General features: G+C 35.4%; 1 protein-coding gene and 1 non-coding gene across 2 annotated transcripts; both read left to right on the forward strand.

Moving 5' to 3' along the window:
* Nucleotides 1–4,918: 4,918 nt before the first annotated feature.
* Nucleotides 4,919–4,991, forward strand: TRNAK-CUU (transfer RNA lysine (anticodon CUU)). Its single transcript has one exon. It is a non-coding gene; the product is annotated as a tRNA-Lys (tRNA).
* On the forward strand, nt 4,960–7,364 carry LOC111894864 (protein FMP32, mitochondrial). Its single transcript, XM_023890957.3, has 7 exons — nt 4,960–5,387; nt 5,525–5,656; nt 5,764–5,823; nt 5,924–6,000; nt 6,702–6,758; nt 6,866–6,932; nt 7,118–7,364. Exons 1-7 carry the CDS (start codon nt 5,172–5,174, stop codon nt 7,235–7,237), a joined length of 729 nt encoding a protein of 242 aa, XP_023746725.1. The 5' UTR covers nt 4,960–5,171; the 3' UTR covers nt 7,238–7,364.
* The last annotated feature ends 18,432 nt before the right edge of the window (nt 7,365–25,796 follow it).

Here is a 25,796-nt window from a genome sequence, read left to right on the forward strand (position 1 = left end):
TCGTTGTTTCAGAATTCTAAGGCTCGGGTTAACTGGATGATGTGGTTACAAAATCCAATCCGGTCTTAATTTGTTCTTCTCTCTAGCTCCTTGCTAGATGTTTTGTTTTGCTAGAGGTTAACTGGATGATGTGGTTACAAAATCCAATCCAATGCAATCAAAACATTTCTACTTTTTATTCTTTTTAATTTCAACAACTTTATATGAAATACACATATAAAAATAAATACTAAAAATCTTAAAAACATATATTCAAAATAATAAATACTAAAAAACTTAGAAGGGTAATAACGTTTCTTGTTTGTCAATTTTAGGTCCCTATATATTTTTTGTGCGTATTACACCATTAATGTTATTCTAACCGTTTACAAATAGTCCTTTTAACAGAAAGAAACTAGTAAAAGAGATTATTTCTAAACGGTTATAACAACCTTAATGGTGTAATACTAAAAAAAACATTAGAGGCCTAATATGGACAAACGGGAAACGTTATTACCCTCCTAAGTCATTATCCCTTATGAGAATAACAAACTTTTATTCTCATTTGCATTGAGTGACAGACCAAAAAAATTCGGAAAAAAATTTGTAATTTGTTTCTTCTTTTTCTTGCCTGTTTAATAAAAAAAGACATAATTATATAATGCATGTCTTGTTGGGTTTTTAAGGGTTAGACCATCTCCAACCCATTCTCATTTTTTTCCTAAAAATGGAGTAAAAAATGGGATAAATAGTGTTTCATCTCCAACTCTACTCTATTTTTTACCCCAAAAAATATATTCCATTCTTCCAACTTATGTAGGTTGTCAAACACATCTCTTTTACTAATTTGGTTTTATCAAAAATATAATCTATATTTTTTTTCATTACAATAATACTAAATAAATAAGATTATACTTATAACACATTTATAAGTGTAGTACCTGGTTCCTGGTATGTATTTTATTCTAGTACTTTGCATTTTGGCCTTGGACTAGGCGAGTTGAGGTCCAACTTGTCGAGTCAGAGCGTATTGGACGCAGAAGTTTAATGACCTACTTGACGAGCCCGCATCCGGACTCGGCGAGTAGGCGCTGTCCGAACAAACCCTAGATGGGGGTTTGCACCCTATTTAAACCACTTATTCAGCCTCCCTTTTGTCCCTAATGCTTCCAGAACTCCCCATCGCAAACCCTAGCCGTTTTTGAGAAGAACTAAGGCATTTTTGGTGGATCTTACTAGTTGTGACCATAAGGAGGAAGGTGAAAGACTTGAGGAAACAAGTGGAGACCAGGGGAACCCAAGTTTGTGCATCTTCCACAGTCCATTGGAGGTATAAAGCTGTTACCTTGCTCTTTTATTTGATAGATCCCTTTTTGGGGAGATTTAGGGCTTTTATAAGCCATTTTTGGTGACCAACCATGATTGCAAACATGGTTGGGGGTTAAGGCTTCAGAATCAGGTCATTAAGGGAGTCACAAGGCAGTTGGGGGCTGCTTTTGCACCCATGTAAGGTCCCATGCATCATAAGAGCTTATTTTATGTCCTTTTGAGCTCAAAGTCCCATGCATGCACGTAAAGTTTATAACTTTACGTGCGAGAACGATTGAAGGAGCTTAGATCTATCTTTTGGTCAAGAGTTGTACGCTGGAAATCGAGAAATGAGACTTGGACATGATCGACTTGACGAGTCGTTCTTGGGACTTAGCGAGTCCGATGCAAAACTCCCCTTTGCTGTTAGGGTTTGCAGGAACCCAGTTGAGTGCTAGAAGGGCTTTTAGAGGGTCCAAGGGAGTGACCCAACGTATTGGACTTAGCCTTAAACCTGGAGTTCATGGGACTCGACGAGTGCAAGAACAGACTCGACGCGTCCAAGGCAATCTCCTTATAGTTGAAAATGAACTCGACGAGTTGTTCATACAACTCGGTGAGTCAAGGACAAGACTTGTTTATCAGATGAAGGTAAACTCGACGAGTTGTTCATACAACTCGGCGAGTCGGATGAAGGTTTATTCGATGTTCATATAGAAGGGGAACTCGTCGAGTCATTGCTAAACTTGACGAGTAGAGTCGTGGATAAGGACGGGTAATGAGTTAGGAACTCGACGAGTTGGCGGTCCAACTCGGCGAGTCGAGTCAACTGGAAGTTGACTTTGACTTGGACTTGACTATTTTACCCTAAGAGTAGATATCAGATTCTAACTGAGTGTTTTGTGGGGATTATAGCCGGAGGATTCTGCAGCAACATCAGACAAAGATTTCCCGCACAGATTATCAGCAACTACTCGTACGAGGTGAGTTACCTTCCAGTAGTGGTGGGTCTATGGCCACAATGCCGGCCCATTAGTAGGAGTTGTATGTTAGATGATTGTCTTTGTGATATTCATCTAGGTTTGCTGCTACCTGTTATGTTTTATGTGCTAACATATTATGATATTATGTGATAGTAGTAGTAGGGGGTGAAATAGTCCCCGGTTATCGGTCGATAGGACAGAAGGGGAGGCCACCACCCATATATGCTAGGTAGTATCCAGTCGACAGGACCAAAGGGGAGGCCAGCACCGAGATATGTTAGACATTATCCGGTCGACAGGACCGAAGGGGTAGGTCGGACACCCAGATATGCCTGACAGCATATATATGTTATGTGATTGTATGGTATGTGGTATGATGGGGGAACTCACTAAGCTTCATGCTTACAGTTTTCAGTTTTGTTTCAGGTACTTCTTCAACGAAGGGGAATGAGCCGGCGCGGTAGCTTCACATCATACACACACCTCAGATTCCACACTATGAGATTCCTTGGGATTGTACTCTGACATTATCACTATTTTATGATTTGGATTTTCAGACATTATGCATAGTTTCATGAGATGTAATGGGTCGACAATGTTTTCCTATGAATGTTTTAATTAAAGTAATTTATAAAAATGAAATTTTTGGTCGTGAAAATTGGGTCGTTACAATAAGCTTTTGTAAAATACGTTATCGTTTTTTAAAATTTCAATATGTGTTTAACTTTTTATAAGAATTTGATGAACAAAACATAAACTTTAAATTTATAATTAGTTAATATAATTTAATATATAAAAAAATATTATAAGTATTAAATATTACATTTAAATTATAATTAGTAGGGTAAAAATAAATTAGATATATATAAATATATGAACAGAAAGACTAAAACCGATAATACAAAGTTCATCTCAATTTTGAGAGAAATAAATATTATAACACCATATTTGGTGTAATGCTATTCATATCCCCCAAAATGGGGGAATAAATGGGGGTGAGTTGGAAAAAAATGGAGAAAAAATAGAGGAAATAATGAAAATGTAAGTGGGTTGGAGATGCTCTTAGTACAAAAAACATTCATATAAACAAATAACTATGAAAGTAATAACTATATTTATCGCTTCGTATTGTCTAAAGATTAAAAAAGCCGTTAAAATATGATATATTAGTCATATATTGTCGTAACAACTAGAATATTTTCTAGTAAAAAAATGTTTCTAAATTGAGTATAGATAAATGGAAGGATGAGAGAAAGAAAGAAAAAAAAAATTGCTTACATTGATGAATATCGACTAAAGAAAAAAAAAAGTATGTATGACATGTTAACCCATAATGAAAAACAAACTATTGTGTGTGAATAAATAGAAAAAAACAGATAACAGCACATAAATACTGTACATATGCTTAAACAATGAAAACAATTATCCTTTGGTTTTGGTGAGGTCATAACAATTATAAACAAAGTAGAAGTTGAACTTAACTGAATCTAATTCAAGGGATAGTCCATTGAACCACATAAGCGAATTAATCAACCATATGGAGTTGTAATCACATATTTAGGGTTGGATGCCACAAAAAAAATTAAAAAAAAAAAAAAAAGCCAAAACCGTATTCCTTTAATGTTTCACACAAATACACACGACCAAGATATGAGTGTTAGGGCAAAATTTAGTTCAATGACCTATCTAGCTCACAACATATGTGTTTAGTGCCTCATATATTTACACTTCTATCTGAGAGTTAGAAGAAAATTACAAAGGTGATTTCAACCATTAGTCCATATTACATTTTTTTAAATCTATGCTTAAACCAAGAAAAATAAATTAAAAAATGTTATAAAAAATTGTTCTTTCGCATTGTGCAAGAATCAAACACAACATTATTTATAAACCTCCAGAACATCCACCACGTAATAAGCATAGAACATCCACCACGTAGTAATCCTCACCACCTCATGTCGTTTCATGTTCTCACATGTCATCTGAACATCATCTATCTAAGAAAGTCATTCATGAATGTTGAACAAAGTGAAAAATTGAATATCACACCACTTTTGCACTATTCCCCAAATCGCAAAAGCTACCCACATGTAAATATATATATGATTTTATAGAAAAATCATAACTAACCATGCAAGATTTTCCTTACGAAACATGTTCATTAAAAAGTCAAAAAACAAGGATCGGTGTGCTCAAATGTATATTCCAAACCGATCATATAAGTTGTCATCAATTCATTATAGGTGTTGAAACAGTCGTTTTTGACATATATCCAAAAAGTTTCCGTGGGGTTGTCAACTGGAGTACTTTTTTGGCCCGCTCAATTTTTATCAAAGTCTTTATGTTCAACATATTAAAATTAAAAATAGGTTTTTTTAAATCAAAAAATATATATCCTTACTATATTACTCATAAACTACATATATCATATTTTATATATTTAAGGAGACTTTAACCCTTAACCAATGTTTGAGTGGCATTTCCATTAATACTTTGATACTTAAATAATTAATATACATTTTCTAAACAATAAACAATTTTAAACTATATTTAGCAATATGATTATTATAACCTTGAAGAAATAATACACTCGTCCATATATACAATCATTTTGTATATTAATACAACACCAAATATACTTTCAACAAGCCCGTCTAGCTCAGTTGGTAGAGCGCAAGGCTCTTAACCTTGTGGTCGTGGGTTCGAGCCCCACGGTGGGCGATTTCTTAGTTCTCAGCGCCAGAAACGTGTACGGAAATGGATTGATTTCCAGATCTTTTTCATTTTAACTTTTCAATCACTTTTTTCAGATTGATTTCCAGTTCTAGTTCATCCACAACCACGATCTTCAACAAATTATCAGAGAGAAAGTTACAAATTTAGTTCCCAAATTCGATACTAATGGCCGCTTATGCGGCTTTCCTTCGTGCCGGAATCAAATCGAGATCGGTTCAGGCAACCAACACATCGCTGTTGCAAGGCGGTTTCATCTCCACAAATACACTTTCATCTTCATCTCATTTCAATCCGAGTTTTAGCAGATTTGATTGCAGACAAGTTTCTCAACAACCTCAATCTAATGGAAAGCGCCTGTTTCTCGTCGATACCCTAGCCCTAGTAAGCCATATTCTCGTCTCGACACCTTCAATTAATTCAAACCGCTATTAATTAGATGAAAAAGCTTGCTTCTTTATCCGTTCTAATTTGAAATTTCGGTAGACGTGAAAATGTGATTGCTTGAGATGAATTATCAGGTGAGGAGATTAGAGGGTGAAGGTGTGCCTTCAAAGCAAGCTGAAGCAATTACGTCTGCCATTATCGAGGTTTTGAATGACAGTTTGGAAAATGTTGCTCAATCCTTCGTCTCCAAGGGTGAAATGGAAAGGGTTTGTTTCTAATCTCAATGAAATTAATCATATCTTTCAACTTTTTTTTTTTTTGGTTAAACTCTAAATGGCTTTCGCCTTCATGTTGTATCTGCATTTTGCTGTAGATTGAGATGATTCAAGATGGTAATTTGGGGAAATTCAAGTCTCGAGTCCAAAACTCTCAGGTAATCACATTCCTAGATCAATATCATCCTTTTCATAATTTGTTTATTTTGATAATGTAATTCTTACTAATTACCTCAATTATTGTTGTCACTGTTATAGGAAAACCATTTTTCATTATTGCAACGTGAAACAGAAAAACTTCAGAGTGATATAGAGAAGATGCGCAGTGAGTTAAAGTAAAGCTAACAACCATTCGTTAATTTAATCTGATTTATAAAAATTAAATGAAAAAATTGTAGGAAATAGCAACACATTTTATTCTTTTTACCAATATACACAATGCACTTTATAACTTTTACGAATATACAATATGTTTTGTAGTTCGTATGAATCAAGTGTATAGAATGAAATCAGAGTATGAATTGAATCAAGAACACAAAACGTAAATATAATCTGTTTGGTTCTTTATTGCTTCTGAAAGAGTACACGAGATGAAAGAATAAAGTGTTTCAAGGTTCACAAAAAAAAATTTATTTTAACTCCTATACCTACCACTATTTATAGGAGTTATCAGAAGCACACAAAAAATACATAAAAGCTAAGACACTTAAGCTTCGACTCTAAAACGCCCTTATGAAATACATACATTCGAATACATGAATACATATTTCGAAACTAAACATGACAAAAGATGCTTCGACATCTCACAATACATTTCGAACTCTACATGTTTTACCCATAATAGAAATGTATTATATTTCTTTACTCATAATAGCATCTTGCGTTCACTTTTTTCAAGATAATAACAACATGTAACCCAAAAACTTGTAAATATAATTAAACTTTTTACTGATAATAGCAATTCACATAATACTATAAAAGCAACTCACTTAATATTTTTTTTTTTACTGATAATAGCAATTCATTTGTGATATAGGTATGAAATTGACAAAGTAACTGCAGGCCAGCGTCTGGATTTGAATCTTGAAAGGGGGTAATAATGACAAATCTGTTATTTTTAATTTTTAATTTTTAATTTTTTATAATATCAAGAGAACTTATTACCCTTAATGTGATATTACTAATACTCGATGAACACAGGAGAATTAGAGATGAACTATCGAATCAAAATCAAGAAACATCCAACCTCACAAACAAACTTGATAATGTGAGTACGCATGCATCACTTTCATATATCAACGTAATAATAATAATAATAATAATAATAATAATAATAATAATAATAATAATAATAATAATAATAATAATAATAATAATTTGTCCCACAATGATTAAAAAAATGTGAGAATTATGAGTTGTGGGCTATGTTTTTAAAATTGTTATTTGGATCAGGAAATCCATTCATTAAGAGCGCATTTGGAAGCTGCAAAATACGATGTGATAAAGTACTGTATAGGTACTCTTGTCTCCATTTCTGCTGTTGGTTTAGCTGTTCTCCGAATACTTATGTGAACACTAATGTTGCCAATAACTTTTTGTTCCAGAAAACATGTTACATTTTTTTTATCATTTATCTGTAAAATAAAGTATTTTAGAAACATTTGTTTTACGTGTTTTTATGTTTATATTGGTTGCTAAACATTAATTTGCCGACTATATATAAAAAAGTAAAAAAGTTGATGAGTATATTAGTTTATTAGATGTTAACTTATCAAACATTTTAGATTCACAAAAATCTATACTTCGAATCACTTTAAATCATAATCATATAAAATGTACATCAACTATGCCATGGTCAAAAACTCAGTCCCTGTTATACTTGAAACGACTAAATTATCCTCATGAAACGACTATTATCCTCATGAAACGAAAAGTAATTTTGTGATCAGGACAATTTACATAACTTTTGAAAACCATAGGGACTATGCTTGTCAAAGAAAAACAGCAAGGGTTTAGTTTGTGACGTTTGATAAAACCACAGGGACCAGTTATGTAATTTTGTCTTTTTTTAGTATTAATTTAAAGCGTAAGTTATGGGGTTCTGTGGGCACCCCTACCCAAACTCGAACCCGGAACTTAGATGGGGTTAATGAAAGTTGAAGATTTCTAAATATCATGAAATCTATTAAAGTGTGGCGTACTAAACACACATAGATGTGATGTAGTCGCTAATTTGTTGTAGACTTGTTGTTCTTAAGTTTGAGATGCAGTCGCTAATTTGTTGTAGTTCTTGTTTTTCTTTTCTAGCAAACAATTTACCTCTTAACTAGTAAAAAGGTAGTCACTACCGAGGAGCCTTGCACAATAAAAAGTAATGGGAGGAGAAGAGTAAGAAGAGCCGGTCCAAACGTATATGGACTCGGGACGAAAAGATAAAAATAGTCCCTTAAAGACAAATATTATAAAAATTCAAAAAAAAAAAAAATCATTTGTTCTTCATTATAAACGCATACAATTAGCAATAACAAGCAAGCCAAATTGTTTATCTTTTGAGTTAGTTTGAGTTTGAACCAACTTTAGGCCTTAAAAATTATATATATATATATAATTTCTAAAGCTTATTCTTTATCGAGAAAAAAATCTAAAAGTATCTATATTCATATATTAACATTGTGAATGTGAAAAATATTTTTCGGATTCACCGTGTGAATCCGGATTCACGTTGTGAATTTTCGAAGCTTCACATTGTGAATTTGACGTAAAAAAAAATCGAATTTTATATCATTGGAAAAAGGATAAAAAGTTATGAATTTCTGTATTTTTAGTTTTTTTTTTTTTTTGATAAAAAATAAGTTGTAAAAGTTGAAAAAAGATCGGTTCGTTGGTTCCTTGGTTAATTATGGTTCTCTAATAAACCTCATCCTATATATATATATATATATATATATATATATATATATATATATATATATATATATATATATATATATATATATATATATATATATATATATATCTCAAAAATTTTGGGCCCACTGGAAACGTGGGCCCTAGGAGGTCGCCCGGATTGCCAATCATTTGGACGGTCCCTAAAAGTAAGACAAACATGATCTTTTTCTCTCCTTATCCTTATGTCTTATCTGGCTCCACTCTTTTTGCGACACTGAACCTCGATGGAATTGAATGAGATGGATCCACCAACCCTGTTGGCTACTTTGGAAACTGTGTCATACGTTGTATAAGTGTAGCGAAAAAGATATTGCTAATGGGGAAGAAAGGATTCCTGACTGCTGTTAAATTTCTTGGGGAGAATCTACATAAGATCCTGAAGGATAAGAATTGAATGATGAAATATATTTTGAGGTACGACAATGCATACCTGGATGGAACCACGATATTGGCGTTGCCAGAACACCAAAGATCTACCCAAAAATTATGAAACCATTTCCATAGATTATAATTATTCAATATCCATGAATTCTAGCAAAGAATTAAACGAAGATATTGAGATCGGTGTGTGCCTTGAGGGTACCGAGATGGTGGCTTTTGTTCGTCTCTTTAATCATGGATTGGAAGCCTATAATTAGATTAAGGAATTTATCTTAGTTGTTTCTATTTTTTTTGTTAAATTTTGGTTAATTTTGTTTGCATCTATACCATGGTTCACCGGCTACCGGTTTCAAGCAAAGAATGGTCATGAGATGTTGTGTGGCACAATTTTGAAATGAGCTGCTTTATATCATTGTCAAAGAAGAGCCTTTTTATCATTGGGCCATAGTAGAATGTTAGAAACCATTATATTTATTTATTTATTTATTTATTTATTTATTTATTATTATTATTATTATTATTATTATTATTGTGTTTGGATCTTGAAGAATAACATGAGTTTACTTTATGAATTTATAATTTGATAGGCATGAACTATATCTATTCAAATATTAATGTAAATTATATACATTGAATTATACCATATTAATATTTTGTTGTAATAATAAAGTGAATTTTTGTTCATGTTTATTGTAAAGGGCAAGCCACATTGTAACGCCCTGTTTCTAGTATGTTATTTAATATTATTATTTATTCAAGTTTCAAGAGGAACTTGACGAGTCAGTAGCCCGACTCGTCGAGTAGAGACGGGATTTCGAGCACGTTCAAGTTGGCGACTCGGCGAGTCTATATCCTGGACTCGACGAGTCCATCGGTCTGAATGAAACCCTAAATCCCCGGGTTTTGCACCCTATTTATACCATGTTCTGAGCCCCAAACTCGTCCCCTTCACCCTCAGAGCATCATTTAGCAAACCCTAACCTTTCCTTGAGCATTTTGAGCACTTATTGTGTGAATCTTGAAGTTTTGGAAGAGAAGAAGGAAGCTAGACCCAAGGGAGTAGAAGGAGATCCAAGATCTTGCATCTATTACAGAGTTATTGAGGTAAAAATCGGATTCTCTCTGTTTCTATGTTTGATTCTCCATTTTTGAATCACATTTAGACCATTTAATCCATTCCTTAGCTTATTTATGGTAGAGAGATCACATTGGGGTGATTGGCCTTTGGGTCTAGCCATGTTTCAGTCCCTAAGTCATGGATCTAACACCTTTATGGAGCCATTTTGCATGAAAGCCCTAGATCTACTCTTCTAAGTGTGTTTTGAGCCTTTAAATCCCTTTTCATGCATGTGTACACGTAAAGTTGGAAACTTTACATGGTAAACAAGCCTTAGGAACCCAGATCTATAAATTGTATGCAGTGGTTTTGAGCAGAATCAATTTTATAGAAGTTGCATGCAACCGACTCGGCGAGTCGGGTCGCGAGTCCCTGGTTTTTTCCCCTTTCGAGTATGCTGAGTAGGAACAGTGAGCCATAGGTGGACTCGGTGAGTCGGAAGCCAGACTCATTAAGAGAGGGACTCGGCGAGTCAATGCCCTGACTCGGCGAGTCCAAGGCAATCTTCATACCTCAAGAACAGACTCGACGAGTTGTTCATACAACTCGGCGAGTCACAACCAAAGTGTTCATGTTTTGAAGGAGGACTCGACGAGTTGTTCATACAACTCGGCGAGTCGGATGCAGATTGAGTGAGTGTTAGGATCGAAGAGGAACTCGTCGAGTCTATGCTAAACTCGACGAGTAGTAGTGAGCAGAATTGAGAAATGAGAGTAAGGACTCGACGAGTTGGTGACCCAACTCGATGAGTCAGGTCAACTGTAGGTTGACTTTGATCAGGGGTAAAATAGTCATTTTACCCTCAGTGTAGTTATCAGTGATTGATTGAGTATACTTATGGAAATTATAGCCGGGGTGAAATCGGAGCAGCAACAGACAGATTCCAGAGCAGTTCATTTAGCAGGTAGACTACGAGGTGAGTTTCCTTCCAGTAGGAACGGGTCTAAGGCCACAATGCCGACCCGTTTAGCTAGCAGTAGTTTCCGAACTTCGGTCTGATGCAGTAGTTAGTATGTTTGATGCCTTCGTGGCTCAGACAGGATTTATGTGTTATGTGTTTCGGGCTACGGCCCAATGCAGTATGCAGTTTATGTGTTCATGCTAGTTGATATGTTTATGCTATGCTATGTTATGCTCAGTCAGTTCTCGGACTTCGGTCCGATGTAGGGGACAAGGTCCCAGTCAGTTTTGGATTTCGGTCCGATGCAGTTAGTTCCGGACTTCGGTCCGATGCAGGGGACAAGGTTCCAGTCAGTTCCGAACTTCGGTCCAATGCAGTTTCCGGACTCCGGTCCGATGCAGAGGGCAAGGCCCTGGTTAGTTCCGGACTTCGGTCTGATGCAGTGGGCAAGGCCCAGTATGTGTTTACATGTTATTGTATGGTATGTGGTAGTTTGGGGTAGCTCACTAAGCTTCGTGCTTACAGTTTCAGTTTTGGTTTCAGGTATTTCCGCAAGTAAAGGGAAGAGCTCGGGATGATGGCATCGCACACACCATAACTTCAATCTTTGTCCTGGGAGTTTGTTTGGATTCTTAGTTTGATTTGATACAGTTGTTTCACGACATTTTATTATGATTTGAGATATTGGACGTATGGTTTTGTGATATGTTGTTCAGTATATGATTTTTATTATTATTAAAACAAAAAATTTTGGTTCGTATTTTTGGGACGTTACAAATTGGTATCAGAGCCTTGGTTTGAGGGATTCAGATACACTCTTGGGTGCGTCTGAACTCAAACTAAGGAAATGGTAAAAAAATTTTAAAAGATTTTTTTTTGAAAAGAACTTAGAAAGAAAAGAGTTTTGATAAAGAGAAAAGGGTGTGGTGCATGCGATCAGCCGAGCTCAAGTAAGTACTCCCAAATTACCCATACAAGTTTATATTATGATTATTTGTTTCAGTTTCAGTAGAACAACATGCTAGTATAGGACTAAGGATCTAGGAGGATGCCTTATGTGCCTGCTTTATGTATTTCAGCTTTATGAGAATTGCATGCTAGTATCGAGTAGACAGCAGTAGGATGGCTTGTTTAGGTTATGCCTGATAGCATGAGTTTAGCGTTGTATGGTAGTACAATTTCTCATTATGAGGATAGAATTGCTTGAGTAGTTTTCCATGTCCGAATGCTGTTTGCTTCGTGCTTGTGGGACTCTGAGTGATGGGAGTTAGCCATTAGGTGAATACGCCACATCACATGTGAACATGATTGAATAATCTCTGAGTGTTGGATTTGTCCCTGCTGCGCAGCTCTTGTTTGAGTCTAACCGTTGTGGGGACGAGTCTTTTACTCGAAGGATTATCTGAGCCTCGCCACATGTGATGGTATTCAGGTAATGGTTAATTGGCATTACAAGGAGGCCTTCAGCAGCTGAGGACTGGTTGGGTTGAATCAGAGATTTCCCTAGGACAAGCCTAGGATGAGAGCAGTAGAGATCAGCAGCAGTAGTAGTGGCTAGGTGGAGTCGAGACAATTCTTGAGGAAAGTACGGATAAATGTGGAAGGTAGTAGGGGCCCATACTACTGGAAGCAGAGGATCCGTACTTGAATCGAGGAAGGCTGAGATGAGACCGAAAAGCCGGTAGTAGTAATGATCCCTCGAGTCATATCAGTGTTCTGACGTTTATTGTGATGTATTTTGAGAATGGTGGTTTTATGCCCTAGACCAGCAGGCGGTAGTTCAGGTGCCGGAGAGGGATTGGGATCAGGCTCGGGAGCCGAGCAGTTGGATGAGCAGACTAGAGAGTTCTTCACTTCAGAGGTGACCCGTATCATTCTTGAGCAGACTCCAGTGATCTTCGGTTCGATCAAGGAGGGTATACTAGAGTTGATGGAGGAGAGACTAGGCACATTTAGTGCTGAGGTGGCGGCCATGATTGGGTCACACACGCTTACATTCAGGGAGTTCTGGGCATGTGGAGTTCCAGATTACCACGGGGCGCGGGACCCCATAGCGAGTACTAGATGGTTGGCGGATGTGGCCAACGCTTTCCGCACGAGCAGATGTCCCGAGGGGCACAAGGTCAGATTGGCGTCCTGTCTTTTGAAGGACAGGGCACATGATTGGTGGGAGGAGGTCGGACATGTCATTGGAGATGACGCGACTTTGGATGCTATGACCTGGGCGGACTTTACCACCAGGTTCAGAGCTGAGTTCGCACCCGTTATTGAGGTGCTGTAGTTAGCACGTGAGTTCCAGGATTTGACCCAGACTACAGAGACAGTGGCGGAGATTACCGCCAAGTTCAGGGAGAGGGCACTTCTCGTTCCTCAGTACGCAGCAGATGAGGAAATGAAGAAGGCCTGTTATCATGAGATGCTGCGGAGTGATATCCAGCAGTTTGTGAGCCGGTCCAGCTGTAAAACACTGGATGACATGATTTCTAGGGCGAGAGAGAGAGAGAGAGAGAGATTGACCTAGAGATGGAGAGAAAAAGGAAGCCGGAGGCGGATTCGGGTTCAGGGAGTGCGGGCAAAAAGCCCAAGGTTTTAGATCATAGATCCAGGAGTTAGCAGAGCCACGATCGGTGTGGCAAGTGTGGTAGACTGCACGACGGTGCGTGTAAGGCAGGGAGTTTCGGCTGCTACAAGTGCGGTCGGACTGGGCATTGTTGGATTAATGTCTAAGTCCATAACTATAATTGGTAAGACTTGACCCGACCCGGCATGGTCCATTTGGGTTGCATGACATCATGCACTTGGATAGACTATAATGAGAGAAATAAGACACTTATGGTTATTAATATATTATAAGTTCTAGTATATTAATAATAAGAATAATAAGATTATTTAATTAGTATTGATCAAGAATTAATCTAGGATTAATTAAGTGATCAAAAGAAGACTAATTAAATATATGGGTTGATTGTGTAAATCATCCATACTTGTATAGTGGGCTAATGCTCCATGGATAATCAAGTTGGGCTAAAACCCATAGGATGGTCCATGGATGCTCCATGGTGTATTTGAACCCATGGATCCAAGGAAATGGAAAGTCATGACAATTAGGGTTTACCCTAATTGTAACACTATATAAAGATCTTATTCTTGACCAAAATCGGCCGCTAGAGTGTGTAAAAATAAGGGCTAGCCGATTTCATGAGTTGTGGATTTCTCTCAAGTTATTCCAAGTGTATTTGGTGTTGTGTGAACCATTTGAGGTGTCACACTTGGGGCACTAGGCACTCAAGCTTCATGAAGGCTTCCTACATTAAAGAGGTATGTATTCTATCTTGTTATATTCATTATTTTATATGCTAGATTAGGATAATACCTTGGAAAGTTCTTATTTGCATGTATAATAGAGAAAACATAGATCCAAGGTATTTAGGGTTGCATGTACACTTAGGAGTGTTAGAATGCTCTAAACCCAACAGTGGTATCAGAGCCTAGGCTTGTTTTCTTGTTATACTTGCAAAAGAAGCTGGAAAATCGAGTTTTGATGCTGTCTGCCCAGCAGACTCACCGAGTCCATGAATGGACTCGCCGAGTCCAAGTCAAAAAGCATCCAACTCGCTGAGTTGGTTCGTGCACTCGACGAGTTGGACCCCCAGACAGCATACATTCAACTTTTTTGGCTGGAATTGGACTAGGAACATTACCCTAAGATGTTTTTGAACTTATAAACTTGTTTTTGATGTGGTAATGTTCATGCTAATCCAATTTCAAAGATAATTGTCAATAGATTCATGTTTTGTATTAGTTTAAGGTTTAGACTAATTACATGATAAAGTTTGATTTGAATTATCTTGTTCTTATGAGTTGCTTAGATTAATAGAAAGTTGAGTGAAATAGTTGTTTTCAGTCCAAATTAATCTAAGAGTTGATTCTAAAATGTGTTTTTGTAACTTCTCCTCAAGTTATATGAAAAGTCACATTTAAGTTTCATAAAACTCATAAAAGTTGGCAAAGGTTACAAAATGAAGAGTCTAGTTCTAATTAAATGGTTTTATGACTCCATAACTTGTCCTCAAGTTATGGAGGACCAAGAGTCTCTTCATTAAATAATAAATAAATAAATAAATAAAGTGTAACCTTAATTAATTCCATAAGTTATAAAATAAAGAAAAGTTAATTCTTTTATTAGTTTAAAGTCTTCCATAACTTGTCCTCAAGTTATGGAACTTGAAGAGTTTTTGGATTAAAACTACTTTAAACACATAAGTTATGGAATTAATTAGTTTTGAATAGTTTCAAAACTTGCCCTCAAGTTTTGGAATTTGTAAAGTTTTCTCTTATGAATACTTTAATTCCAAGTTAGCCCTTAGAATTTTAAAAGTTAAAATTCAACCCTTATACTTTATAATATTATAAGTTAATAATATATATATATATATATATATATATATATATATATATATATATATATATATATATGTATAAGAGTAAAGTCAGTCTTACCGCTAGTACGCCTCATTCACGAAGTCGGTCTATAAGGTGGGTATAAGGTTGTTGCCTACAAAATGGCAACTTAATGGGTGTCCACTCTCACCCACCGCTTGCTTGACTGGTGGAGGGTCGTTAGCCGAACGGGTTTGACAGGACTATAATTCTCCATTCATTAAAAGTATTAATGATAAATACTAAGTAACTAAACTCTTAATAATACCCAATCTCAGTTACTTAGGAAAATGTGAATAAGGTGCTAATCCATAAAATTACACTTTGCACTTTGTTTAAGTCGGTTAGTGGAGCGTGTGTGGTTAACCGGCACACTAACTCATATTTAACAAGGTAGGCAAAGGGTAACTTAATGTTTATCATAGTATCGATGGAGCGTGTGTGGTTAACCGGCACATCGATTGAGGGGTAAACACTTAAGGGTACCAAGTAATTTGCATGGTTACTTCACACCTTGTTTTGTGATCCTCGGCATCCCAGTCACAAAACCTGAAGGGCACACTCGAGATTGAAAAATGCCATTGAACAGTTCAATGAATCTCAAAGATCTAGGAGTTTCAAAAACCAATTAAAACCTAATAATATATTTCGTTTATCTTGGTGGAAATTGGTGAATCGTCATTCACCTACCTTCAAATATTTTATAGCTTAGATTACAACATACCTCTTCTAAGTTATAAAATAGTTTGTTGGGTCCTAGCTTTAATATTTCATATTAGGTGTCATATTAAGGACTTAAGATCAACTATCTTGAATATCTCCCAAAAGATGTCTGGTTTAGACATTTATGATCTTCCCAAATCTCTTGAAACAAGCTTTCTTAAATGAAGATGATGTCCCTTGGAAATCATACTTCATTCACCTCCTCCAATTATTCTCCCTAACCCACAAGTTCTTGAAAAGTTTAAGGTCACTCAAGCCCTATTGGCAAGGCAAGGTCTAGGTGTGATCACATCTTGGAGATGTAGTCACATATTGACAAGCCAGGAGAGTTGGGTGTCAAAGTCTTGAGAAAGTTGGTGGTTCAATCACTTTCTAAGTCACATAGTGAGTTCCTTTGGGACACTTATGAAACAGACTATGACAAGACCCTTAATGATCTTATCTATTTGATAAGATCAACTTCCTAAAACTTTATGGACATTGAAAATGATGACATTGGATATCTAGTAAAGCTCTCTCTTCCCAGTGGAAAGGGATCGACCATAGTCAACTCGGTTGACCAAATGGTAAAGAGAAAAGCTAAGTCTGTGATAGTCCCGTGTACCATTATCAAAGGGTCCATATGTTTATATTGCCAAAGAAAGGGGCATTGGTTGCAAAGCTGCCAAATTTACCTAAGGATGTTAAAGTCAATAAGTTTGACTCTACTTCAGGTAAAGTCCACTATCTAACTCTGTTAAGTTTCTATTCTGAGATTCTTGATACATGATGTGACTGGGTCACATGGTGATGTTTTAAGAATCAAAGAAAAGTGAAGGAACTTAAAGAAAGAATATGATGAATCTGATCCCATAGATGGATTTCTATCGTGTAGTTTGAAGATCGGATTCTTGAGCTACTTCTTAGGAGTTATGAGATATTGCTTAGGAATAGATAACAACAATTTTTCATATGGATTGTAAGGATAAGTTTTCCGCAAAGTAGTTTTAAAATAAAGGAAAATTTTGTTTTTATTTGTTTTAAAATATCCTTACAATCGCATTTGAGGAAGAATTGTTGCTTATATGATTCCATTAATAGCAAGAGTAGAAATATGAAATGGATTCTTTCATTTTTGGTAATGTCTACATTTACCAAATAAGGAAAGATTCTCATCACCCAAGTTTCAATTGGACCGGGACTTGAAATCATGCAAGTTGTATAACATGATGAATGAGAACTTTCATGTATTGGAAAATTAAGACTAATTACTTTTTCACATGGATGTGTGAGTCAAGTGAAGGACTAAGGGATCGAGTACACAGTCTTGTGCACTGATTAAGTCCACCACAAAAGATCGATAAGATTATTCGTCATAATTTACTACAGCTTAGTAAATATGGTTATACTTACAAGCTTAAGTGTAATTCTGAGACATTGGAAAAAGGTTTCAATGTATGACAGAGCGAATAAGAAGAATCAAATTAGGTAGAAGGATAGAAGTTTCTCAAATCTGAAAAGATGGGAGAGTACTTTCGTATTAGTTTTTATGATCCTCTTAATAATTTAGATACCTTATCACAATTCATCCTCTAAGTGCTTTCTTATAGCTAAGAAGAGGAACTATGAATTGTTGAAGTGGTTAAATCAAGAAGATGATTCATACTTCGTTCCAAAAACAATTCTTAGAGTCACACTCCAAGATTGTAACTTGAGTGACATGTCTTAAAGAAGGTTTAAAACACTTGTCAAATGTGAGAGTAAAAGATTTCTACTCTTGTACATTTGAAATTGGTAAGTTGTGATGTTTTGGATAAAACAAAGACCAACTTAGGCCAATTTTGTGAAGTGTGTGTCTTGATTAGAATCCACACTATCTCTTGAATAATTGACAAGAAAGTCTCATATGTCAAGAGGACAGTGGGAGTCTTAAAGGTCTTGAAAGTCTCAAGAACTAATCAAGAATAAAACCTGAAGTTCTTCACTAGCACATGACTTGAGGTTTATAACCTATCATTTTGACATTTTCTGGGCCATTCCAGTAAAAGTTGGCTTTGCATATGAGCTCTTAGAGTTCTTAATTGGTTTCACAACAACTTGGAAGCAATGGAAGGCCCTTGAGCTGCCAGGTGGCAAGAAATTAAGATTGAGTTCAGTCCATATGAGTTTGGATTTGTCATTATCCCTGTCTTGTGACTATGGTTTTGAAAATTCACACGGATAAGAACACATACACCAGTAAATCTAAGTTTCATAAGGTTTCTCTCCGATTCATGAAAATGATGGTGAGGAAACACTTTCACTAAGTAGATTTTAGCTAGATAGCAATTGTGATATTTGCATTCTCAAAGTCGTTAGTGGAGCGTGTGTGGTTTACCGGCACACTAACCTGGACTTATGAGAAGTGGCAAAAGGGTCTAACAATTACGATTACGACATCCCTTTTCATAATTGTTTAGACACACAAGTGTGCTATCTAAGGGAAGGTGTATGATTTTGATAAAGTCTTATCAAAACAATCTAGTATCAGAAATTTGATCTTTGGTAAGAAAGTCAGCTGATTTCTGAGTACATGTCAAAGCTAGTGGGAGCATAAGTGTTATGCTAATAATCATCATGTTAGTGGGAGCATGATAATTATGATAAGTATTGCAAGCTAGCAATGTTAATTATAGAAAACAAAAGGTTTCAATTGGGAAAAGTTGTTTTGCTATAATTAAGGGAGAGGAAACTATACTTCATCTCAAATCTATAAGCTTAGATTGAGGTTTTAATCATTTAGTCAAGGATATATATATATATATATATATATATATATATATATATATATATATATATATATATATATATATATATATATATGAATTTCATGTTGGAATGGCTCAACATAAGAAAATTCTGTATATGGGTCCATTATTTGCGTTCTAAAATTCGATTATGATTACGACATCCCTTTTCATAATCTGAATTATGAGAACTTGGCAAATTGAAATGGACATATTATAGCAAAAGACTGGTTTAGTCTTTATGTGAGACATCATGAATCGTGTCCCATATGCTTTGGATATAGGATCGATTACATGTGCTATATTCATCCATTCTAAAATTTTCAAAAATGCCTGGGGCATTAATAAGGGAAAAGGTTTAGAACTGGATATGACTAAAAGGATTAAACAACTGTCGAGGACAATCTAAGGTTTACCAAAGATTGGTTACTCAAGGATAGTTGGAAGTATAGTGATAATTCTGGAAGGACCATATTGACATAATCTGTAAGGAGGCAACTCTTGTTCAGAAGTGATAGTCAAAATGGAATCTGGAAATGTTTCAAAGTTAGAAATTATTTAATCTGTGTAAGATTAGGAAACTTAATGCAAGAAGGATGTTTCCAAGGATCTGATCTCCTTTGGAATGCTCTGTAATGGTTGTTGTCAAGTCTTTCTGACTTCGTGCATAATCATTACAAGAGGATCAATGCAGATAAGTTTAGAATCTAACAGATTTCAGTAAATCGCATGAATTTGGAATTCTTGCATTTGCAGTAAGGATTTGGGTCTGTGAAAAGAGAATCATTGAAGTTATGTTCAATGGATCTAGTTCACAAAGTAAAGATCATAGACAAACATAGTATGCATACTTGGAGTATGGCATGACTAGTGTTTAGAAAACATAGTGTACATGCTTGGAGCATGGGGCAACTATTGTTTTAAATTCAAGAATAAAGTTGATAGCTGAAACAGTATACAATGAATAATGTGTAATCATATGGTGATAAATAAAAGGTGTTTTATTTATGTTCATAGGTTTTGATACCATATTGGATTCAATTATTATTGTGTTTCACTTTGCATGTTTTGACTTCCCGAATAAACTAGGTTATTCTTCCGGAATGACTAAGTTATTCAAACCATCCACAGTCGGTCATATGTTGGAAGTAGATATGAATTAAGACTGTCATGGGTTGGCTTGTATAGGTCTAAGGTGTTGGACAAAGGGCTACAACACTCATGAGTGATCATAAGTTCTGAGTATTGGATTCAACCCGCGCTCATTGGAATCACTTCATGGATTTTATCACGAGTGATCATGAGACGATAATATCTTATATTCTTCAAACCTAGAGATATGAGTTGTTACTATGAGTTGGTTGTACATTGATTGCACGAAAACGCATTTGGTAACTCGGTGCTATAAAACGTGCCTTTGTGTATGATTCAACAAGTAGTAGAACAAGCCATATGAGTCGAAGTTTATCCATTCCTTTTACCTTCGGGATAAAAGCGATATCTGTGGGCCCTCGATGATTTGATGATGACAAATGGAAGTGCTCGGCCGGTCCAAGACTGATTTGATTTGTTCAATTAGTCAGTCGTCATAAATCGGAAATCGGGAAACAACAAATGGACAGAGAGAATGATTATAATCCATGTCTCAGTCCATATGATATCTAGAATGGAGGAATATATGATCCCTTATCAAATGGACAAGTCACTGACAAAGGTCAGAGTTCATCTACAAGGTCAGAGTTCGACAGAAGCTTTTGAGAGCTACGATTGCCAGTCGGTTCCTTAAGTCATACGCAATATTAGTTTTAGACTTATCCAAGTGGGAGACTGTTGGATTAATGTCTAAGTCCATAACTATAATTGGTAAGACTTTACCCGACCCGGCATGGTCCATTTGGGTTGCATGGCATCATGCACTTGGATAGACTATAATGAGAGAAATAAGACACTTATGGTTATTAATATATTATAAGTTCTAGTATATTAATAATAAGAATAATAAGATTATTTAATTAGTATTGATCAAGAATTAATCTAGGATTAATTAAGTGATCAAAAGAAGACTAATTAAATATATTGGTTGATTGTGTAAATTGTTGGATTAATGTCTAAGTCCATAACTATAATTGGTAAGACTTGACCCGACCCGGCATGGTCCATTTGGGTTGCATGACATCATGCACTTGGATAGACTAAAATGAGAGAAATAACACTTAAGGTTTATTAATATATTATAAGTTCTAATATATTAATAAGATTATTTAATTAGTATTGATCAATAATTAATTTAGAATTAATTATGTGATAAAAATAAGACTAATTAAATATATGGGTTGATTGTGTAAATCATCCATACTTATATAGTGGGCTAATGCTCCATGGATTATCAAGTTGGGCTAAAACCCATTGGATGCTCCATGGATGCTCCATGGTGTATTTGAACCCATGGATCCAAGGAAATGGAAAGCCATGACAATTAGGGTTTACTCTAATTGTAACAACTACATAAGCATCTTATTGATGTGAGAAATCGGGGGCTATGATATGCATGGAGGGCAAGCCGATTCTTGAAGTGTTATAATTTCTCTCTAAGTTATTCCAAGTGCTTATGGTGTTGTGTGAACCATTTGAGGTGTCACACTTGGGGCACTAGGCACTCAAGCTTCATGAAGACAAGCACCAACAAAAGGTATGTTATTCTAACTTGTGTTATTCAAAGTTTTGTATGCTAGAATAGAACAATACCTTGGAAAGTTGATATTTGCATGTATAATAGAGAAAACATAGATCCAAGGTATTTAGGGTTGCATGTACACTTAGGAGTGTTAGATTGCTCAAAACCCAACAGTGGTATCAGAGACTAGGCTTGTTTTCTTGTTGTACTTGCTTAAACTGCTTAAAAATCGACTTTTGGTGCTGTCTGCCCAGCAGACTCGCCGAGTCAATGAAGGGACTCGACGAGTCCAAGGCAAAATGCATCCAAGTCGCCGAGTTTGTTCATGCACTCGACGAGTTGGACCCTCAGACATCATATTTTCGAGTTATGGTGCTGAAATTGGTCTAGAATCATTACCTTTGACTGTTTTGGGCTTATAAAACTTGTTTTGAATGTGGTAATGATTATGTTAAACCAATTTCAATGCTATAATAAAAGTTTCAAGTTTATATGTGTTCATGTTATTCTTGAAAATTGTTGATTATGAATGATCATGCTTATGAGTTTTGCTAGATCATAGGAATTGTGTGCAAATTGTTTGTTGATATAATTCATGATCTTGTTGAAAATTGTACGGAGTTCATAACTTGTCCTCATGTTATGAATTTTCAAGAATTTTATGTTTCCTTGATTTATGAGTTAGTTTGGATTGATAATGAAAAAATTATGTTTTAGTTGTTTTTAATCCATATTAGTCTAAAAGAAGTTCATAAAATATGTTTTTGTAACTTGTCTTCAAGTTATGTGAAAAGTCATATTTATGAATCTTAAAAAAACCATAAAAGTTTTGTAGGTTACATAAAATGTAAGAGTTTTTTCCATTAAATAGTTTAATGACTCCATAACTTGTCCTCAAGTTATGGATGTTGAAGAGACACTTCTTTAAAGTGTTTTTAAAGAATAAGGGGTTACATTAAAATGAAGAGCCTTCATTTTAATGAACCATTAAACTCATAAGTTATGATTTAAAGAGTCTTGAAATAGTTTCAAAACTTGCCCTCAAGTTTTGGAATTTGAAAAGTTACTCCTCATGTATACTTTAATTCCAAATTGAACATTGAAATTTTAAAAAAGGTTTAAAATTCAACCCTTATACTATTATTATAATTTTAATTATATAGATATGTATAAGAGGAAGTCAATCTTACCGTTAGTAGGCCTCATTCACAAAGCCGGTCTATAAGGGGGTATAAGGTTACTGCCTATAAAATGGCAGTTTAATGGGTGTCCACTCTCACCCACCGCTTCCTTGACTGGTGGAGGGTTGTTAGCCGAACGGGTAGGAATGGACTATAATTCTCCTTTCATTAAAAGTATAATGAAAAATAATAAGTAACTAAACACTTATAAATTCCCAATCTTAGTTACTTAGGAAAATGTGAAAAGGTGCTAGCCCATAAAATTACACTTTGTACCTTACCAAGTCGTTAGTGGAGCGTGTGTGGTTAACCGACACACTAACATGGACTAGTAAGAGTGGCAAAGGGTGACTTGACTTTATTATAGATCGGTGGAGCGTGTGTGGCTAACCGGCACATCGATTAGGTAATATTGTTAAGGGTACCAAGTCAATTTGTATGGTTATTCACACCTTGTTTGTGATCCTCGGCATCCCAGTCACAAATTTGAGAGGGCACAATCGAGATTCAAACATGCCATTGAAAAGTTCAATGTATCTCAAAAGATCTAGGAGTTTCAAAACCAATAAAACCTAATAATAAAATATTTCGTTTTCATGGTGGAAATTGGTAAATCATCATTTACCTACCTTCAACTATTTTATAATTTGGATTACGGCATCCCTCTTCCAGTTATAAATAAGTTGTTGGGTCCTAGCCTTAATATTTCATATTGGGTGTTATATTAAGGACTTTAAATCAACTAACTTGAATTTCTCCCATCATATATGTCTAGTTTAGACAACTATGGTCTTCCCAAATCTTTAGGAACAAGCTTCCTAATGAAGATGATATCCCAAATGGCAATAAAGGTGAAAGATCAATCCCTTTGTTTGGCATTTGTGGGACTAGAAATCATACTTCACTTCATCCATCTCCTCCAATAAATCTCCCTATCCCAAAAGTTTTAAGACTTGATAAGTTCTAAGTCACTCAATCCCTATTGGCAAGCAAAGTCTATATGTGCTTAGATATTGGGGATTCAGCCACATATTGACAAGTCGGGAGAGTCGGGTGTCGAAGTCTCGAGGTAGCTGGCTGCTGACTTGGTTCTTCAGTCACTCCCTGATGACAGGTCATGACAAGACCCTTAATGATCTTACCTATTTGCTTGATGATGCTAAATCAGCAGTGATTCGGAGCATTAGTAAAGCAAATTGGATTGGAAGATCTACTTTCCAAACCTATTTGGACATTAAAAATGGTGACATTGGAGGTCCAGGAACAACTTTCTCTTCCCAATGGAAAGGGATTGGCCATAGTCAACTCGGTTGACCAAATGGTAAAGAGAAAGGTTAAGTCTGTGATAGTCCCATGTATCGTTTCCAAAGAGTCCATATGATTCTGTTGCCAAAGGAAAGACATTGGTTGCGAAGCTGCTAAATTTACCTGAAACATCTTAAGGATGGTAAAGTCAATAGGTTTGACTCTACTTCAGGTAAAGTCCATTGTCTGACTCTGTTAAGTTTCTATTATGAGATTCTTATTGCATAATGTGGTGAGGTCACATGTTGATGTTTTAAGAATCAAAGGAAAAGTGAAGAAACTTAAAGGAAGTATATGCTGATTCTGATCGCGAAGATTGATTTCAATCGCATGGTTTGGTGATTAGAATTTTGAGCTGTTACTTAAGAGTTATGATATATTGCTTAGGAATAGATAACAACAAGTTTTCCATATGGATTGTAAGGATAAATTTTTCCGCAAAGTTTTAAAATAAAAAAAATGTTTTGATTTTATTTATTTGAAGTATCCTTACAATGGCATTTGTGAAAAATTGTTGGTTATATGTTTCCATTGATAAGCAATATGGGTAAATGGATTTGATTCTTTCATTAGTGGAAGTGACATAATTTACCAAATAAGGAAAGATTCTCATCACCCAAGTTTCAGTTGGATAGAAACCTGGAATCATACAACTTGTATTGTATGATCATGAGAATTTTTATATATCTGGGAAATTAAGTCTAATTCCTTGTTTACATGTATATGTGAATCAAGTGAAGGACAAAGGGATCGGATACACTTGGGTGTGCGCTGATCAGGTCCATCACAAAGTTGATAAGATTATTCATTATGATTTACTAAAGTTTAGTAAATATGGTTATACTTACAAGTTTAAATATAGTTCTGGATCATTGGAGAAGTTTCAATGATAGACATAATGAGTAAGAAGAATCAAATAAAGAAGAAAGATAAAAGTTTCTCTAATCTAAAGAGATGGGAGAGTACTTGAGTATCTTGTTTTATGATTATCTTAGTGATTATGAAACCATGTCACAATTGATCCTCTAAGGACACCTTAGTTCATTTGTTTGGCTAAGGAGAGGAAACGTGAATTGTTGAAATGGTTAGATCAAAAGATAAATTATACTTCGTTCCAAAATTAAATCTTAGAGTATACTCCAAGATTAAGCCTTGAGTGACATAATCTTAAGAAAGGTTTAAAACACTTGTTAAATGTAGAGTAAAATGTGTTCTTACTCTTGTACATTTGAAATTGGCAAGTTGTGATGTTTTGGATAAAACAAAGACCAACTAAGACCAATTGTGAGAAGTGTTTAACTTGATAAGAATCTGCACTAACTCTTGAATATTCGTTTTTGTCAAGGAATGGTTCTTGACAAAGAGAATCTTATATGTCAAGAGGTCAGTGGGAGTCTTAAAAGGATCTTAAGATAGATTCAAGAACTAATCAAGAGTTTTGTTAATCACTAGACCACGACTTGAGGTTTGTAACCTATCGTGTTGACATATTCTGTGCCCATTCCAGTTAAAGTTGGTTTTGCATTGGAGTTCTGAGAGTTCTCAACTGGTTGCATAACAACTTGGAAGCAATGGCAGGCCCTTGTGCTACCAGGTGGCAAGAAATTAAGACTGCACAAGTTCAGTCCATATGAATTTGGATTTGTCATTAACCTTGTCGTGTGATTATGGTTATGTCAAATTCACATGGATAGG

The sequence above is a fragment of the Lactuca sativa genome, chromosome 4, assembly GCF_002870075.4.
Source record: "Lactuca sativa cultivar Salinas chromosome 4, Lsat_Salinas_v11, whole genome shotgun sequence".
NCBI classification, from domain to species: Eukaryota; Viridiplantae; Streptophyta; class Magnoliopsida; order Asterales; family Asteraceae; genus Lactuca; species Lactuca sativa.

Excerpts from the sequence above, each read along its gene's own strand:
- LOC111894864 (XM_023890957.3), top strand. The coding sequence starts at position 5,172 with ATGGCCGCTTATGCGGCTTTCCTTCGTGCCGGAATCAAATCGAGATCG. Across the intron at positions 5,824-5,923 it reads CTCGAGTCCAAAACTCTCAG|GAAAACCATTTTTCATTATT; the intron begins GTAATCACATTC and ends TCACTGTTATAG. Across the intron at positions 6,933-7,117 it reads TCACAAACAAACTTGATAAT|GAAATCCATTCATTAAGAGC; the intron begins GTGAGTACGCAT and ends TATTTGGATCAG.